Genomic DNA, 20,740 nt, shown 5'->3' with positions numbered 1-20,740 from the left:
AAAAGTAAAACATGTATCTTACTGAAGAATAGGCATCAACTCAACATGTACTTGACTCTGTTGGGAGTTGGTCTGCATGAAATGCCATCTCTGCAAATGAAAGAGGGAGGCTCACTGGCATTGAAGTTAAGGCCAGTTATCTAAATAGTGATACCAGCATTAAAGAAAAGAGAGAGAAGCAATAATTACAGTGAGATACCAACAAATATCATTCTTTACTGAAAACTTTTCTACTTCTTGTAATAGAGTTCCAACTGGCCAACCATATTGGTCACAGGAGTATCTGTTTCATCATTGGAACCTGCCCTTGCATTTTGTTGTAACAACTTTCTGTGAGTAGGTTTTATAGACTTTGCTTTGTAGACACGGCAGTGTTACTTTCCATCTTAAATCTGTTTACCACAGATTTGATTTCAAGTTTATTTCATTTTTTGTTACAAGCTCAGAGTCTTATTTCTATCATTTAAGTTTAAAATACACTTTTGAGAATTATGCAAAAAACTATAATATGATAACTTTTCTTTACAGTGACAATGCGCGTTATATAATATAGTTGCTCAAAATTAAATTTATAACATCTTCTTGATCATGCATTTGCTTAAGGGAAAACTGAAGGAAACAAGGAACCTGAAGTACTTATGAAGTGTTTGAGACAGATATTCTTTTAATGTGCCTAAAAATACTGTATAATAACCTTTAGAAATATAATATGATAGTTAAAGCACAAACATGGTTCATATAATTTGTATTTGATAGATCTGATTATACTGCTTTTAGGAGCAGTCATAGAAGTTCATTTTTGTCAGAAGATGTTTCTGAAAAATCAATGCACTCTATGCTTTATCCTGTTTGCATATTATCTTTGGAGCTGCTTTTAAAAAATTGCATATAATGTGCACAACTATAATTCCCTTGTTACTAAAAAGTAGAGATGGGTGGATATTTTTGGCAAAGGTAAGTTTTCTGAAAAATTAAATTACTGGAGGTCTAGTGCCATTTTTGACTGAAAAAGAGGAAAAAACATAACATCTTTAATATCAACATGTTCTAAGAAATATTTGATTTTTTGTTTGTTTCAACATTTTCTAAATGAAATATCTGGACTTTTGAAACAAAAAGACATTTTTTAATCAAAATGTTACTTTGTTTTTCAAAAACATAGGAATAAAAAACATTAAATGACCATTCAGGAAAATAAATATTCCATTTTAGATCAGAGAAGGCTTTGAGACAACCTGAAGTGATATTTTGCTTTCTTTTTAAAAAAATCGCTAAGGGATAAAAATAATCTTTCTGGGTCAACCTGAAATGATTCCTCCCCACACCCACCTATTTTTTTCTGCCAAACCAAAATAATCATTGTGTATACAGCTTTGCCAGTAAGCAAGACGCATGCTATACACTGGATGGAGATTTATACACCTGATCAAACTGATATTTTCTTACCTCCTGATAAGAAGAAAAAAGAAAAGGAAAAGAAAACTTTTAAATTGCAGCCATTTTACTCTTGTTTACTTTTATGTAGGCATAGTTTTCACATACCTGTGTACTGTTTTTCTACCCTTTTAACGTTTGTTCATATTTTGATGACCCATTAGTTGTATTGTTGCCTTGATTTTAGGCACTCCTAATTGCTGTAAGTGAGGGTGTATTACAGTATATGTACATTATGTATGGCTCTAGTTTTTTTGAATGGTGCCAGTTAGAAAACTTTGACCAGTGATGCTTTTTCTTAATTCAGAAAATACAGATGACGCATGTACTGGCACTACAAGTTACACTGCATTGTTTCTTCCCATGTTCCTCAGTATTTTTTTTTGCTTTTTCATGAGCTTTAACCTAATTTTGGTGAGAGAGAAATTTGAGCTCTATATTTATAAGCTCACTAGTTTCTCTGGCAAGTGCTGCCAACAGGCACATCTACACATGCTATTAATGTGCAGCAGTAAACTGTGGAGTTTACTGTTTATTCCTTATTGCAGAGCTTATTGCTTACTGCTCCCGGGAAGCTCCCAAGCATATGCTTTACATGTGCTTTTGGACTGTAGCACATTGAGCCAGGCCACAACAGCCACAGCTGTTAGGAAGCCTGATGGGGTCAGCTTGCCAGCTAGGGTTGCCAACACTCACAAACTGGCCAGGAGTCTACCAGAATTGGCATTGGTGACTATTAAAAGCAATATGGGAGATTGATATTGTGAACAGGTTGGATAGTATAATTAATGACTAGAGGTGCACCAAAACATCGATCCCATATTGGATTGATATCAATATATCAGATTGGTACCAGGTCCAGCTGGTTAGTCTACTGTCAGGGAAGCTACAAGTGGAGCTGCAAGTGGCTCATCCAGGGGGCATGGGGAGGGGGTGCCAGCTCCTACCACTATATGCACCCCCAGAGGGCATGGGGGGGGTGTGCCCCCAGCTCTGCACATGGGGGAGAGTGGGCTGCTGCTGCAGGGTGGGGGCAGTGCTGGGTTCTTCCTGGTGGGGGATTGGGCTGGGGCTGCACTCGGGGTGGGCGGCAGTGGTGCTGAGAAAGGGGCTACAGTTAATTTTTGGGTGGCTGCAGCCCCACCCCATAGTCCCACTCCAAGTGCTACTGCCACCTGCCTTGATCACAGCCTGGCCCAGCCCCCACTGGGAAGAGTGCAGTGTTGCCCCATCCCCAGCCCACAGTGGCAGACTGCCCTTGCCCCATCTGCAGATCCAGGGGCACATGCCCCCCATGCCCTCCCAGGGTGTGCATAGTGGCAGGAGCTTCCCCACCCTCCCCCCACATGAGCCATTTATAGCTCCATCCTGTATTCCACTCTGGCTGTCAGTGCCTGCCCCTGCCCCCCACACCCCACGACCTCCCCCCCCCCACTCCCTTTCCCTCTCCCCTCTCCCCTTTCTCCACAACAAACTTACCAGCCGGATGCTGCTCTCTAAGGTGCCCAGCTGCATATCAGCAATCAGATTGGCATAGGCCAATATGGCTTGTTAAAAATTGATCATTGGTATTGGCCCCAAAAAATCTCTATCGTTGCTCCCCTATTAATGACATTACATCATTTTGGGGGACAAGATGTCTCAGAATAGCTTAGTCAGAGTTGGCAACCCTATTGCCAGCCCAGGGCTGCTCCATCTGGGCTTAATGTGCTGTGAAGGCTAGCTGAAAGGCAGCCCCAATACTGAAGTACCCTCATGCCCCAACCATCCAGGTCAGTATCTATACATGCACTGCTGTGCATGAAAAAACTGCACAGCAGGGAGTTTATTAGTTTTGTGCTTCCTAAGAGGGGCACATGTGTAGACATTGAGAAGTTTAAAGTGCAGTTAATTAATCAACTGCACTATAAGCATCTTGTGTAGGTGCAATCTACAAGTTGTTAGTTAGGCTTGTATTTCTGTGGTGTGGGCAGTATTAGGGACAAAAACTAAGACCAAAAATTAGAGCTTTCATAGATTTCATAGACATTAGGGCTAGAAGGGACCTTGCAAGATCATCAGGTCCAGCCCCCTGCCCAAGGGACAGGAAGTCAGCTAGGGTCAAATGATCCCAGCAAAATAGGCATCTTGAAAGTGTCCAGAGTAGGGGCTTGCACCATCTCTGGGGGGAGTCTAGTCCAGGCCCCAGGGGCTCGGACATTAAAGAAGTTTTTGTTATGTCCAGCCTAAAACGGTCTTCCAGGAATTTGTGACAATTGGACCTTGTCTTCCCTTGAGGTGCTCTGGTGAACATATGTTCTCTCAGTTCCTGATGCACGCCCCTTATGTACTTATACATAAGCCTATACTTTTCCAGGCTAAAGAGTTACATGGCTCTCAGCCTCTCCTCATAAGGCCTGCTCTCTTGTCCTCTAATCATGCACGTGGCTTTCCTCTGGACTCTCTCAAGCTTCTCCAAATCCTTTCTGAATTGTGGAGCCCAGAATTGGATACAGTATTCCAGCTGTGGCCTCACCAAGGCTGAGTAAAGTGGAAGGATGACTTCCTGGTTCTTGCTTGAGATGCATCGGTAGATGCAAGCCAGAGTTTTATTTGCTTTGCCAGCTGCGGCATTGCATTGTTGGCTTATGTTCATCTTGTGGTCAATCATGACCCCAAGTCTGTTTCAGTCATGATGCTAGCTAGGGTAGCACTGCCAAGCCTCTAAGTGTAATGTAGGTTGTTTCTTCTGGGGTGGAGTACCTTGCATTTCTCCATGTTGAATGCCATCAAGTTTTGATCCTCCCACCTTGCAAGCTTGTCAAGGTTGGCCTGGATCACCAGCTTATTGTCTAGGGTGATTACACTTCCCCATAGTTTGGTGTTATCAGTGAAGTTAGCCAGTCTGCTTCTGACACCAGAGCCAAGATCATTTATAAGTACACTGAAGAGTACAGGTGCGAGACAGAGCCCTGAGGGGCACCACTGGTCACCATGCACCATGTTGATTCAATTCCATCAACTATCACTTTCTGGGTCCATCCTTGGACTGTAAGGTTGTCGAGGCCACAGTTCCCCAATTTTACGATAAGGACATCATGGGACACCAAGTCAAAGGCTTTCCTGAAGTCCAAATATATTATATCAACCTCCTCTTCTTTGTCCAGGTGAGCCTGGACTACTACCATGCCAACCCTTCTCTTCAAGCTTGCCACCTAGAGCCTCATGCCCATTCTGTGTGCCCTCCTGCAAGAACTCCTGTGTTACCTTGCACCAGGCACAGAGTACACCTGTTTATGTGCCCTGTTAATGAGGCTGCAGTCGTGAGCCTCCCTAGGGGTCTGGGCCAAGTAGGAGCCGGGAGGAGAGGGGCAGGGCATGACTCTCCTCAGCTCCTCTCAGCTACCTCCTGCAGCTGGCTATTTCCCACCCACCATAGACCCCACCTACCTCCCAGCTATGCTGAGGGTCAGGGTTGGGGTCCATCGGGTGTTCTGCTGAGGAACCTGGGGGTCTGGGGTTCATGAGGGTATGATGGGCTAAGGGATTGTGGAGGAAGATCACTCTGTCAGTCCCCCTCAGGAGGGAGTCTCCCAAATGAATAATTAATTTAATTTTTGTATGACAGTCTATATAGTGGAAAAATCAGTATGATATCCATTCTTGCAGGGGATTCCAAATAATGGAGCGAAAATATCCCTTCTCCAAGTTCAGTAAAAATGATAAGATAAAAATTAGAAATTAAATTTTCTGGTGGCATCATTACTATTTTTTTTTACAATGTTTTTACTGTGAATGTGGACATAGACTCCAGAACTACCTTGAATGTTATTTGTTCACTTTACATCCCAAAGAAAAAAATGTGGACTTAGATGTTAAGTTCCAGGTCAGAAGAAGAGTAAAACTTACCCATGTAAATGAAAGTCCCATTAGCTAAATTAATTAAACAAAACAAAACAGAGAATAGTCACAAAATGTATAATATAGTAAGTGGCAAGCTGCACTGAACATTTAGATAAAGTAAATAAACCCTATGCCTTTCAGCAGCAGTAGTATTATGAGTGTTTTTCTGTCATGGTGAAAATATTTACGCAAATACGTTCTTAAACTCCCTATCTACCCTGCTTATGTTTTTTTCTACAGAATTAGACATTCTGACATCCTTTTAAAGTAATCCATTTTAATAAAATACAATTCATTTTATTAAAATGGATAGCTGAATTTTATTCTTTCTACTTCATTCAGAGATATTAACCAATAAATGCTTGTTCTTTTCAGTAAAATGCATTTAAAAAAATAATGTTAACATATTTGATCTTTCTCTCTCCCTCTCTTTCCCTTTCTCTCTCTCTTGGTTTCTTTCAAACTTTTTCTTACCTCTTCTGTTTTGCTGACCAGTGGTGTTCGGCCAGTTTGTATTTTTCCAGACATTGCTCCACGATGTGGTTGAGGTATATGATGGTCCAACTCAGCAATCATCTTTGTTATCCTCCCTCTCAGGATCTCATTCAGGTATCCCTTAATAGAAATGTCATACATCAATTATTTATTTAGAAATGATATTGACTGGGAAGGTACTGAAAAATGCTGTCATATTTTCATAGAAACAAATTAAATTGAGCATATAATGTGAAAGTCTGAAATGAAAACCTAATCATTCAGTAGTGACTCAGCAGTCTGAGCTGATAAAAGGAAACTGGTCTAAAGTTAATCTAAATTTCTTTTGGATTTATCTGTTAATAAGTAACTAATGAAGTTAGTATTCTTTTTTCAGTTTGGGCTTGACTGTGTTCTTATCTAATGCATTATGTAAAATGGATATTAAAATATTAATAGCAACAGTAAGAAATATATGGCAAAGTTAATTAGGGTAGATTATATGCTTATTAATAGGGGCTTAAAGACCAAGAATTTGTTTTTAAATCAGGGAGAACAGCACTAACGCAAGAGAGGAACTCAAGATCTAACTTCTAAAGAATTGAAGAATGTAAAACTTTTATCAGTTTATGGATACAAATCCCTTAATTTGAGCAGGAAGTATTTTGTGGTGGTTTTCTAATGGTGGATATTTCCATAGGCTTTTTACTATTTATTCCCTAAAATTGTGTATGTTAAGTTTGTACTTTGTTTGTTTGAGTAGGTGAATCCCTTCCATTGAGCTCTGGTAACCAGATTACAATTAGATTTACTTCAGTTGGACCAGTAACAGCTAAAGGATTTCATTTTGTTTATCAAGGTAAGTGAGTTAGTAATATGGAAAAAATACTTAAATTAATTTTGTTCATAAATGCCTTTTCCACCTTTTTCTTAACAAATGAATTATAATCATATTTTAAATTGTATTTTGACAAATGTAACTGATAAAATAAAGAATTCATTGGGTATAAACAGGCGTAGAATGGAGAGAGAATCATAGATTACTGATGTAATGTTATCTTCCCCAAGTTGTGTGTATATGTGAAATAATTTCATTTTTATTGACATCTTCAATAATGCATAAGTGTTTCTTAAAATAAAATTGGGCACTTGAGATGCTTAAGAAAGGTTTCCAAATGTGAGAACCCAATTATTAAAACCAAGTATTTCTATTTTTTGTTAATCTGGCTGACTAATGTTCAATCCAACCAGCTGCTCAAACTGACTTATCTATTTAAATATGAATGACTAGAAATGTTATTACCTTTAGGTGAATCAGTAAGCTTGCTATTCTTAAGATGCTTCACTTGATGTACATTATTTCCCTTCTTAAGGATTAGACGCTGCAATGATTAAACATCAACACTTGCTACTTAATTCAGTCTTTCATAAAATTTGAATCCCATTCCAACAAGCAGAACATACATTTTTAAAGCCATAGCCAATAAATGCAAGCTATACTAGTTTGAAACTGTATATTGAAGCTGAATATTTCATAATAAAACATCAAATTTTAGTGCCATTTTAGGAAGGGATCAGGGTAGATGTTATAAAGTATTTGTAATTCTGGCAAGAATATTAGTTTTTAATGTTTATCTGAATTGTAATTCAAATGTCAAGGTGAGGAATCCTTATTCTGAAGACTCATTTAAGAATTATGCAAATGTTATTATCTGACATGATAACTGAATGTTTCTACCCATCATTTCTGTTGTTATTATTTGAAAATCTATTTCTCCACCAAAAATAAAATTGAGAATCCACAATTGTTTGTATGCATGCAGCTGTTCCAAGAACAAGTGCAACACAGTGCAGCTCTGTGCCTGAACCAAGATTTGGAAAAAGGATTGGAAATGAATTTGCTGTTGGTTCATTAGTTCTTTTTGAGTGCAGTCCAGGATATATCCTCCATGGATCCATAGCAATCAGATGTGATACAGTACCCAATGCTTTGGCACAGTGGAATGATTCCCTACCTACATGTATTGGTAAGAAGTTAGAACTGCATTTTTGCATGAATCACTTATTGTCTAAAATAATTCTTGTTTTATATTCATGTTTGAGTTTTTTTGTTTTTTTTTCTGTCCGTACTCCAACTTGTTACTGTTTAGGTTTTTTCTTTTCCTGATTTTGTGGCTTGAACTCACACTGTATCCTTTCCCATTACTGAACAGAAAGGTATACCAGATGGACTTTTATTTAACAATGTCAGAAACACAATATTATCTTAGCCTGGATGAGGTTGTGAACCCTTTTCTTCCTTCTTCATTAAGGGTTAATATTTTGCCCCTTTCAGTCCTAACCTTGTTAGTCATTTCGGTAGCTTCATGACCATACCCTTCAGCAATAAATTATATATCAGCTACTTTTAGGTAACATGAATGACAGTTCAGAGCTGCCCATTAATCAAGGCTCAAAAGCACAGCTGTCTATGCCCTGATCACCTGCAAGGCTAAAATGCTTTCACCCTTGGGATCTCTTACAAGCTTTTACTGCAACTACTACTTTATTGTGGGCTTAGAAATAGCTCCACTAGTGTTCCATAGTAGGTCAGAAAGAAACTGTATTTTCCCAAATCAGAAGTTATATTTTGTCTAATTTTAGACACTCTAACCCAATTCCTTAGCTGATGTAAATGAGTATGGATGTATTGGCATCAATACATTTGCTTTGATTTATCCCAGCTGAGATTATGAATCATTGGATCAAGTTTAGTTTCAATGAAAGCAGAATGCAACTCTTATTGGCCAGGTCTTTCAAAAAGCTGTATCAAGGGAAAATATGGCTCAGTCAGAGTTGTAGCACATTATGGTAGGCTGAATTTTAATCGTGTTTAACATAATAAATATACAGTAATATTTTTCAGTGTAATTGTATAGAGTTAATCAAGAAAATTGTTCATTCATACTGACTTAGGGGGAAATAATTGTGGAACTAACTCAATTTTCAAACTATGGAGTCAATTGAGTACTAGGAGTAGTAACACCAACCACTAATTTTTTGGGAAGGGTTGGTGTTGTTCTTTTTATAATTTAGTATATTGGAAACAAATTCATTTGGAGGGAGGAGAACCTGATAAATAGATGTAACCCACCTTTAAATGCATGGGAAAAGTAAAATGGAAAACAAAAAGCATCAGGTACATCAGATTGATTTTGAAACTACCATGCTGTTAGCTGGTGTGGTTTTATTTAGAATAAAAGCAAAAAGTTTATTTTCTTCAAAAAAAATTCTTGGGGAAGATAGAGAAAGAGAAATCACTTAATATCATTTTGTTAACCAAATATTGTATGTAATAGTTACATAGTTTTATTACTGGTGGTATTTTTGAAATACCCCCCATAAATTACAATGGAAATCTTAAACAACAGCAAGATGAATGATACAGCTTCAAGGCCGTTGCTTTTATAAATGGCAGTTTAATTAGCAGGACTTTTATCTACTTTGACTTGGGACAATTATATTTGCTGTCTTTTTTCTAGATTATGAGCAATCTTAAAGTATAATTACTTCGATTTTCAGAGACAGTAATTTCAATTGATGAGACTTATTTTAGTAACCAACAACAGAATGTTATTGATCTTATTGACATCTTAATACTACCATATTGGTAGGTAAAAAAGAAAATTATTTGACTACAGGCACTTGAACTGAGAAAAGTTTACGGGTCAAAAGTATTAATTACTCCTAATATGCAGACATCACCATACCAATAAAGGTCATGAAATATGTATGAGTTGAAAATTGCATTGAACTAAGTCCACTTAATAATTGAAGCACAGACATGACCATATTAAATTGCCTTAACTCTCTAGTAAATGTTTGAATGTTTCCCTACAGATAGCAGACATCAATCATTCTATCTGCTCATGCTTATACAATTAATTATTTAAACACTTTGACACCAACCTTTAGTTTATCCATGTAGTCTCCAACAAATTCTATCAATTATATGTAGTACAAAACGTAGCTACAGTATTCATTACTTAGGTAAGTTGTATTCTTTCATGTATTTGCTAAATTTTCTTCCTATTTCTATGTAATGAAATCAGCTCAAGGACTTGATAATGTTGCCCAGGAATGATGGATTGTCTTTTAATGGTACTAATAAAACATCCCATGAATCTTTTTTAAGCTGTTAAAATAACAACATAAAAATTGTATCTAGATGAAGATATAATATTCTTTATATTTAGTTGTTAGAATATCCAGCGACTCAGACAAGATTCTCATTCATTTCGAGTGGGCACATCTACATATTCATTAATACGCTCTAGTTAATGAACATTAAGTTTAGTACTTCTATAACTAAGTACTAAATCAATGTACAGTAGCACCAGCGCGTGGCTTTTTAGCGATGCTAACTGCATAATAACCTAATATTACTGTGCAGTAGCACATTAGCATGGTTTTTGCTCTGCACGCTATTGTGCAGTAGAATTAGGCTACTGCACAGTTAGTGTCTCGTGTAGATGCGCCCACTATGTTTTACTTTTTTTGGAGTATCATTAGTCTTTGGATGTAGGTTGTATGGGTGCAGTCTTGCTCATACGTTTCTTTTCTAATACAAGTAACTTCATAAATTTAATGGGATCATTCACTGAGGAAGGAGGATAGTTTGAGAGTTAATAGCCTCTAACATTAGAATTAAATTAATTAATTTAGCAACATACACTAATTAAAATTAGGCATTTTTTGGCTAAGAGCTTTCCTTTGATAGCTGTTTCAAATTCTTTCCTATTATTTTATTTTTGTGAGATTAAAATGACACCCTCAAAGTTCTTTCACTTTGTTAAGGTTCAAGTGAACAACTCTTAAGATAAGTGAACAGGATTTTGTAAGGTAGAAACATTTCCTAATTTTTAATTTTCTTTTGTTCTTTTCTAATAATTTAAAAAGAGGATTTGAAATATAAGCAAGGGTTTATTTTCCTGAGGCTAACATGAATTTTTAAATATAGCATCACTTTACAGAAGTTAGCAGCTCCTCTATGCTTATCATTGTGTTAGCTTTTATTACATCTTTTCTCATTTTTGAAGCAGTGCTCTGTCAAATTCCTTTTCTTGCCTCATGCATTTCCTTTCAGTGCCCTGTGGTGGAATTTTAACTAAGCGCAAAGGGACCATTCTATCTCCTGGTTACCCGGAGCCTTATGACAACAATCTGAATTGTGTATGGAAGATCACAGTGCCAGAAGGAGCTGGGATTCAAGTAAGAATACAAGTAATTTTCTTGCTATTGTGTTTGAAGTTGATCTTTGCAAAGGTGAAAACATAAAAAGACAATTATTCATAAAAGTTTTACCAGGTGATTAATAGCTGCCTAGTTTTGCTTGGGCATCCTTTCATCATTGGGAGATGGTGGATATTGCAGCCTATGACGGAGATAGTTTGCAGTGTCTCATGTGACTGAATAGCCCAGTCTGAGATTTGCATGATCTGTGGCAGTGGTTACAAATGTATGTCATGGTTGGGTGGTTAAGGAGCTGCTTGCTTCCTACAGGCTCTTTTCTCTTCAAGCTGTTGGAGCTAATTTCTGTCATGGACTTTGATGTCCTGGTGGCAATAGATGTAACAACAGAATCAATAGCTGCCACAACAGAATTTATTGCACAGGTCTTTTTTACTAGAGTGATTCAAGAAATCTGAAATTATCATAAAAAATTAATTGCCAGAGACATTAATTGGAAACATTATTTCACTACAGCAAAAGTTTTTTTTGTTTTAAAAAGTGACTTTTTGTTTGTAAAGGACAAAAATTAACCAGTTGACTTTTGAAAGCGAGTTATGCTTTTTTTTTTAATTTGTATGTTTGAGAAAAATAATTATTCACTCCTCTAGTAATATAATATAGGCCTGAAACAAAACCCACTAAAGTTCCTGAAAAGACTTATTTCCTTCAAGAAACTTTGAATCAGGCCCAGCATGAAAGAAAGACTAAAATGCTTTCAGTAAGAATAAATAATGTTCCATTAAATGTTAGAATCCTTTAACAGATCTGGTAAAATCCTAAGAAAACAGAGAGCCTTGCAGATCTACTAAGATTTCCAGGTAGCATTTGAAAAAAAAATCGAAAAAGACTTGGTAAACAAGGGCATAGACAGATAAATATATAGCCTATTAAAATTTGCATTGGTTTTATATGCTGAGATATATGCCACAGGAATCAGGAGCAGACAGTTATACACTTAATACAGCTATCCTAAAGCAGCTCACACAGTAGATGGCTACTGCTGTTCCTGAGCATTAAATGTGGGGGGAGTGGGGAAGCATATATGGCTGTTTTAGGAAGCAGGCAGCTGAAGTCTAGACCCATGTAACTTAAATAGATGGCATTTTTTACACCATTGTTATCCCAGTTACTCCAGTGTAAAAGTTTCATCTGCCCATCTGGAATGAAAGTGTGTTGTATTATTTTAGCTTTAAAAAATTCCTAATAAAATAAAAAAGAAAGCAAAATAAGTAGCTATATTTTCCATGAAAAGTGGTTAAAAGCAAAATAGCTAAATGATTAACACTAAACCAGGAATGTTTGTTGGATATTCTTTTTCTTGGATCATAGATAAAATTCTGAAATTGGAAAATTTGTTAATGACACCTCATTACAGTAGGTTAATCAAGACAATGCATAAGTATAAGGAGCTCCAGACGGGCCTAAGAAATAAAATTAGCCAAAAGCCTGGAAGACTGAATTCAGCTTTGAAAAGTTCTATGTAATGTATGTGGAAAGGAACAATTTAAATTTATAAGCAATGGATTATAACTTGTTTTTAATCTCAGGAAGATAAAATGAGGGATTAATTTTGGATAGTTTAATAAAATTGCCTTTCCAATGCATGGAGCTGAAAGTTAGTAAGGCCTTTTATTTTTTTAAAGTAAGGGTTAGAAAATAGCATGATTTCTATAAATCACTTCTACATGATTATCTTGAATATTATATTCTATTTAGTTTAAGATATCTCAGAAATACTTAGTGAAAAGAGAAATTCTAAATTAGAACAGCAAAAATCATCGCAATACAGACCAGGTTTACCAAAAGAATATTCATAACTTTTCCAAAAGTACCTGCATCTCAGTTTTTAAAGGTATTAGTATTTGTTTCTAATATTTCTAAATATTAGGTATTTAGGAATCTAAGTCACATTCAGAAAGGACTCAGGCTTTTTCATCATTTAAGTCTAAATCCAAATAGGTATTACAGACCCCTAAAAAGGACTTAATCAGAACTTAAGTACGTAAGCATGTAGACAGACATGATACTAAAATAAGTATTAAATTATGTTGGTGTACACTGTTCAGTGATAATTCTTACATCCATCTTCTCCTGTACCTTATAACTGGGGCTAAACTGTCTTGTTTAGCTGAGACTTTGAGCAGTTTTGCTGACGTACACCAACATAGGAATGGACAGAAGTAAAAGTTAAAGTTAAATCAAAACAGCTGCTGCATGCTTCTATGTGGCAAGTCTCCCTATCCCCTTTCATGATTTTTAACTTACATCTCATAAAAATGCACCAGGCCCCAGCTTCTACGGTTGAGGTTGAGCAAAACCATGATCTAGTCTAATTTGTAGTCTGGTGGTTAATATGCTATCTTAAGTGGGAGACATTGGTTTGTGTCCCCCTGAGGCTGCAGAAGCCTAGAACTCAGGTAAGTGTTCAGACCACTAACTATTGTGAAAAAGGTGGGTGGCAGCGCTACTACCATTAGTTGTGTTCAAGATTGAATGTTGGGTATCATTCTTCCTGTTGCTGTCATTGTTAAATGTGCTCATTCCCTCTCCCCAAGGCATCTTAGATGTCATGATGATGGGAGGACTTCTCCTGTACTCTTTAGTTAGTAGCCAAAGTTCTGAGAAGGCAGTCAAACTTTAGACACAACCCAGTACCCAGTATTTTCTACTCTCTAGCTATAGACATCTTTCTGTTCAGCACTTAGATATTCTAGGTCAAACTGGGTGTGCCTACACATTCGTTAATGTGCTTTTGCTACTGAGCTTTAAATTTAGTACTCTAATGTGAAATACTAACTAAATGTGCATTAGGCTGCCCTAATGAACAGTAGCAGAATTACACTTTTTTTTAGTGATGCTTAATGCGCAGTAGCCTAATTTTACTTTGCATTGGCGTATTAGTGTGGTTTTTGCTGTGATGCTCTAATGTGCAGTAAAATAGGCTACTGCACACTAAAGTGCACTTATAGATTCACCCACTTAGAAGGTACCTAGTACTGACCATTCAGTCATTATAAGAATAAAAATAGCCTCAGTAGTGCATTAGCAAATGGTTGAATCACCATCTGCTTTCCCAGAAACATACCAGCTTATTCTTGGTGTAAGGACGTTTGAATCACTTTACTTAATTGGAGCCCTGCCCACTCACCTCCTTTCCAATGTAGCAATCAGAGATATGAGGTAGTGAGGAAACCTTCTCACTATCCCAAGCTGCCATTTGATCATGGTGGAAATTCAGGTCTTAAGCAGAGTAACAAGACCCTTCCAAGTTAGCCTCCAACAACATTTCTAGGCTGCTGTTTATGGACTGAACAGATGATTTACTTCCTCAGTGGCTCAGCCGAGCACTCTGCTGCTTCATTGTTGCTCATTCATTCATTCCTCAGTGAAAGGTAAATTATTCCAGTGGAATATTAGAATCATAGGAAAGTAAGGCAAAAAAGAACCTCACAAGGCCAGTGAGACGAGCCCCGTGCTCAAAGCAGAAACTTCCCTGACTAGAAACCATCCCAGTCAAGAGACTAACTTGCTCCTAAAAAAAATCCGGGGAAAAATATTCTACAGTTTCTCTAGGTAGCCTTTTCCAATGCTTGACAACCTGCAGTCAGAAAGTTGCTTCTAATTTCCAGCGTAAATTTCTTCTACTCAAGTTTAAGGCTGTTGCTCTTAGTCCTGTTCCCCAGTCGTAGAAAAGAAATTATCTCTATCCACTTTATAATCAGCGTTCAGGTATCTGAGGACTGTTGCCAATCCATCCCTCCCCGCAAATCATCTATTTTCCAAATTAAATAGTTCTAGTTCTTCCAAGCTTTCTTCATAAATTGTGCTGTTGGAGTAGAATTTTCTATTCCTCATGAGTGGAAGGGGCCAGGGAGGTTATACGACTTGCACCACAGCACACTTGTCAAACTAAAGATCAAGCAAGTTTTACTGGCTACACACACGCACACACACGTAAGCAACAATGCTACAATGCATTAACGTGAATCTGACCACCCTGCAACAACGCTGGGTGGAGTTTAACAACAGTTCTGACCATACTGAGGTAAGGCTCCCAGGTTCCCATGTCTGCATTGATCATCCAATTTTTCTTGGGATGCAGTCTAGCTGAGAGACAATTTTGTTGTCCTTTGCTGTTTCTTTTATGACTTGTTGTGACATCATTGTTGCTATCCTATTTCATTTTTCTTAGCAGTTCTATCTAAGCACTATTTACTGTATTTACAGTGGCAGTCACCAGCTGGACTACAAACTTGTTGCTTTTAATTCCCCATAGTTGGTTCTTCGTTGTTATCCTTTTACCATGACTTCTTGGTCTGATTTTTTCCCATATCTGCTATTTGTTTGTTCTGCTAAGTCTCCAGGTCTAAGTGCAAGCTATTTGAGCCAATCTGGGGTTCATCCAGAGGGAGCTCTGGCTACTTATGTCAAGTAGCCACAATTATTCTGTATCTTTCTCTCTACAGTGCTGCCCAGGGCACTAATCATTTTTGTCACTCCCCACTGGACTCTTTCCAATATATCAACATCTTTCTTGAAATGTGAAGTCAAAAGCTTTACCTCATCAGTGCTGAATAGAACAGAAGAATAATTTCCCTTGATTTTCAAGAGACACTTATATTAATATTACCCAGCTATTTTCTTTATTTGTAACAATAACATGCTGTTGGCTTCTATTCAGTTTATGATGCAATGTAACTCCCCAGGTCCTTTTCTGGAGTACTGCAACCTAGTCAAACATTCTCTGCCCTCCATTTGTGCATGTGATTATTTTTCCCAAGTGTAGGACTTTACACTTGTCCATGTTGAATTTCATCTTATTGATTTTGGTACCATTTCTCTAGTCTATCTAGGTCATCGTAGACCTACCCTTCTAAATGTTTACAACTCTCATCAGCTTGGTGTCATTCACAAATTGGCTAAATATACACTCAGTCCCAACATAGAGTTTATTAATGATGATGCTGAACAGTACTGGATCTAGAGAAACCCTACTTAATTCCTCCTTTAATCTAAACATTGAACCATTGTGACTACTTATTTTGCATGATGAGCCAACCAGTCACATGTGCATATTAATGTCCTTTCATCTAGTCTGTATTTCTTTAACTTACTGCTAAGAATGTTGTGGGAGACAGTGAGTTTTGTGAAAAGTACTATAAAATACCTTTTCTCTAGATATTTGTTTACAACCCATTAGTGGTAGGATTAAGCCCTTAAACAAGAGGCCCTTAAACAAGAGGATTTTATATATACATGCATATATACAAGCTGCACACACTAACAAAATCTAATCCTAATTATTTAAACACTAGCTGAAACCTACAAAACATTTGCAATTAAATGTTTATTGCAAAAGTATTTCTTTAAATAAAGGATTTTTAGTTATCCTTTGACTGAATACTTTAATGGAATCAAAACTTCTCACCCTCAAAAAGACTACATAAAGCTGTTCATGTGTAAACAGAGTCTTAGGAAGCAATGGAGCCCCCACAGCCTATTATTATTATAGATAGTGAAGGTAATCTTATAAATAATCTTTCTTTGAATCAGTATTGCATCAGTATGACTGTCTAAGAATAGTATTTTCGTACTCAAAAGAAATCTCACCTCTTCAAAGGTTACTCTCAGCTAAGGGGCTCACTATTTATTATATTTATTCCACAATTAACTTGTTAATCATGGCATAAATGACAGAGGTGCTATACACTCAATTTTAGCTGCCATAACATGGTAAACCAGCCATAAATATGTTTCATATGTAATATAGAATACTTTTATGGCTGGTTTGTATTGCACCTTAAATTGAACATGTGGCATGTCCACACACCAGGCCTCTTAAGGGCTTGGCACTGGCCTGGGGTAACCGTGATCTCAAACTGGCTGGGGTGGAAATCACAAGCTTTTGGCCATGAACTCTGCATGCCCCCAGAGGCCGAGGGGGCATGGCGACTGCCCGTAGGTAGTGGTGTCAGCTGCACAGGCGTGGCAGCAGTGAGCAGGGAGCTCCTGCAGGCAGGCAAGCTACCTCCTGCAGGTAGTGTCAACAGCAGGGGAGAGGGGGGTGGTGAGCGCCAGCAGTGTCAGCGGCAGCGTCAGTGGCACTTTTCACAGGGGGTCATCACCAATCTCAGGGGGTGCATGTGCACCCCCTGCACATTGCCAATGCTCTCTGCAGGGGATGCTGAAGTGTTTCCCCTACTGGGGGCTTTAAACCTCACACCAGGGAGCTCCAGTAGGACTGCAGGATGCAGGGGAGCAGAGGCTTCCTCCAATGGGAATGAAAGGCGGTGAGAGCCAGGTCTGATAGTCAAATGACTGCCATCCTGAACAGCCCCAGGTGAACCTAATCCAACTGTCTGTGGCTGGGGCCAATAATCAGCTGATTGTCCCCCCTAGGCTCATGACAGTTCCAAGCCAGGCTGGGCTGTAGGCACCTGACTTTCAATTTGCCAGTGCATGGAGGACCTAGAATCATAGTCCCTAGCTTCTGCACTGGCAAGTTGAAAGAGTGCAATTGGGATCTGATCCCTGATTCCATAATTGCACTATCTGCCATGCATGTGTGGCATGCCAAGAATCATGATTACTGGGACTGGGGATCAGATCCCATGGCACTTTCCCCAAAACATGTGCTGCAGTCATAGAATCATAGGGCTGGAAGGGACCCCGAAGGATCATCAGGTCTAGCCCCCTGCATGAGCAGGAAAAGAGAGAAAGAGAGAGAACTGAATTGTATTCAGTTTTTACAGTATTGATTTTTGAATAAGCTCCAGTCACTTACATTTGTGCAAATGTACTGAAGAAAAGCAGTTGCCAAGGCATACCTCAGGGCATAATTAGATCTATAGAACCTTATTGATGGTGATCATGCATAACAAGTAGAGAATCAGGCTTGATGCACTGAATCCTGGTTAGTTTGAAGGTCTGGCAGTGAGAGACAAAGTTAAGAAGTAAAAAAATCTAGTGAATCAAGCTATGTATTGCATAAAATGCAGCAAACATAAAAACCCATCTTAATATGTTTACTGAGCCATTTTTCAGACTGGAATTTCACTATAAATAATGGTGCGCATGAGCTGAGGCTTTATTTAAAGTGAATTTCACTAGGTTGTTTTGTCTTACTGTTGTTTAAAAAATTAGCAAATTAGAAACTGCACCTATAAAAATATCTATTCTGTGTAAGTTGGCAGAATTTGGGTAGTTTGCTGATCAGCCACTTAACCTGAAAATGCAAATATAGGTGCTTATGAAGTATTTTCTAGCAAATATTTATATGTATGTGTCTTTTTGCATACACTCTCTCCTGAACTTATATGAAACAAGAAGGCTTTGACCTTCTTTTTTTCTTTATCCAAAGTAATAAAAATCTGCTGTCACTGAACCTTACAGGAACAGACCATTATATATTGTCAGTACATATACTTTTGTAAAATAGTGCAGAATTTTCACTTCAGATTCCTCCATTCCAGAGCCCTCTGTAAATCCTGTCTAGCTGATCCCTTAGTTGCCTAGATAGAGACTACATTAAAAAAAAATTCTAACAAAGGCTTGCTATCAGGGTTTGGGTAATTTGATATTGTCATGCAAAGTGTTCTTTTTACTAATCTGTCCTGCACATTAACCGATGATGCCAGAATACCCATAATGATAGCAATTATGGAGTCAGATTCTTAGAGGGTGCACCCTGCCTTCAAATAGAATTGAATACACTCATCCAGCACATACCTGGATGTTCCAGGTGCTATTTGCTTTGTATTAAGATAGAGCTAATCAAGAAGAAAGATTTAAAAAGTCTAGCAGTGTATGAATGGACTCCCGGCTTTCAGCACCAATTCTGAAACCATGTCAGACTCAGGTTCTCGGTGGGCACACTGGGCACACTGTTGATTGATATTCAGCTTATAGCCCACTGTGACCCCAAGACTTTCTCTGCAGTACTGAAGCTTAGCCAGTCATTTCCCAGTCTGTATTTGTGCATGCAATTATTCCATTCCAAGTGCAGGACTTTGTACTTGTCCTTGTTGAATCTCATCTAATTGGACACCATTTTCCAGTGTATCTAATCATTCTTATCCTAGCCCTTCCCTTCAGACTGTTTGCACCTTGACACAACTTGGTTTCACCTGTAAATTTGCTAAGCATGCATTCAGTCCCATTATATCCAAATCATTAATGTGGATGTTGAATCATTTTTGATATCTCCTCCACACTAAACATTGAGCCATTGGTAGCTACTGACTGAGCAGGATGATCCAGTCAGTTATGTATTCACCTTACAGTACTTTTGTCTAGTCTGTATTTCCTTAGTTTAATCTCTGTTTCCTTAGTTTGTTAATGAGAATGTTGTGGGACACTGTGTCAAAATCATTCCCTATCCAAACAACCTGTCACCTTGTCCCGGGAAGCAAGGTAATGTGGGGTACTCACCTGCAGCTCGGGACGGAGCCCATGGGGAGCAGGGAGAGGAACCCGCGCAGCTGGTGAGCCGCTTCTATGTACAGCTGCAGCTGGCTGGTGACGTCAGCGTCAGACGCCGGCCAGCAAAAATAAAAATGGCAGCTGCTGCTGTGGAGGGGGCAGATGGCCCGGAGGCAAAGCTGCAGCTGATGCCAGTAGCAGAGGGAGCCCCAAGGGAGGACCCTGAGGAGACCGGTGAGCTGGTGGCAAAGTTGGCTAGGGAGAGGAGCACCCCATCAAAGACCCTGCCGTACACCCGAGGAGTGAATGGCTGGCTGAGGGAAAGAGGATTGGAGGCAGCCTCTAAAGCACAGCAAGACCCAGGTGGAGTGCCGGGACAGTGGGGCACTGAGGATGGCACGCCAGGAGGCGAAAGCCTGGGGATGGCCTGGACGGGGGGTTATAATCGGGGCGGAGTCACCGCCGGGACCAAGGAGGGCAAGCGAAGGATTGGCACGAGCTCTGGGAGAACAGCCAGAGTGTAGAGACCCTTTTCTCCTCATTAAGGGTCCAGGGACAAGGAATAGGTGGAGGGTTGGTGGAGGTGCACTGGGTTTTGTTTTTGTTGCTGTTGGATTACCCCAAGCTGGGGGGGCTGAGATCAGTAAGGGCACCCTGGTGTTGGGGTCATAGGGAAGCTCCCTGGGAGGGGCAATAGTGGGGAAAGTTCCCCACAGAATGGGAGTGAGGAGTGAATCACCGCAGGAGTGTGCACAGCCTCCCACCATAGGCTTTAGAACACAGAGCGGTGGGCGAGATCTGCAAGGAAAGCCGCAAGATAACAACTAGACAGCCCACCGAAGGTGGTGTGAGGCCGGGGTGTAGGGGTGGCGGAGCCCCGTGAGCAACCTTCGGGCCTGACCCAGGTGACCGAGGGACCCCCTAACTAACCCCGCCCATTGAGGAACACCAAGATGTGGCAGGCGAGAACGGGGTTGGACGCGGGAGGAAAGAGCTACCCTGACGACAAACCAGCCCAGAAGAGGCGGAACATCTGCCAAGAGACCGGAACCGCCAGAGAGTGGCTAGTGGAAGCCCAGCGGTTGCACACCTTATCATAGATGGAAATCAGCTTAGTCTGGAATGATTTGCTCTTGGTGAATCCATGCTGGCTGTCCCTGATCACAGTTATCCAGGTGCTTCACATTAGAGTCCTTCATTGCCTTCTCCATGATCTTCCCAGGTATATAAATCAGGTTGACTTGTCTGTAGTTCCCCA

General features: G+C 39.2%; 1 protein-coding gene across 1 annotated transcript in view; it reads left to right on the top strand.

Moving 5' to 3' along the window:
• Positions 1-20,740, top strand: part of LOC109298975 (CUB and sushi domain-containing protein 3-like) — a 290,449-nt gene that overhangs the window by 53,547 nt on the left and 216,162 nt on the right. Inside the window, exons 3-6 of the mRNA XM_019519415.1 lie at positions 5,812-5,925; positions 6,554-6,649; positions 7,614-7,817; positions 10,916-11,040. Coding sequence (XP_019374960.1) covers positions 5,812-5,925; positions 6,554-6,649; positions 7,614-7,817; positions 10,916-11,040 — 539 coding nt within the window. The remainder of the gene's footprint in view (positions 1-5,811; positions 5,926-6,553; positions 6,650-7,613; positions 7,818-10,915; positions 11,041-20,740) is intronic.

Source organism: Gavialis gangeticus, unplaced genomic scaffold (genome assembly GCF_001723915.1).
Source record: "Gavialis gangeticus isolate Ggan-Ray unplaced genomic scaffold, GavGan_comp1, whole genome shotgun sequence".
In the NCBI taxonomy this organism is placed as follows: domain Eukaryota; kingdom Metazoa; phylum Chordata; order Crocodylia; family Gavialidae; genus Gavialis; species Gavialis gangeticus.
The sequence above is the reverse complement of the archived record's forward strand: the minus strand, read 5'-3'. Positions and strand labels throughout refer to the sequence as shown.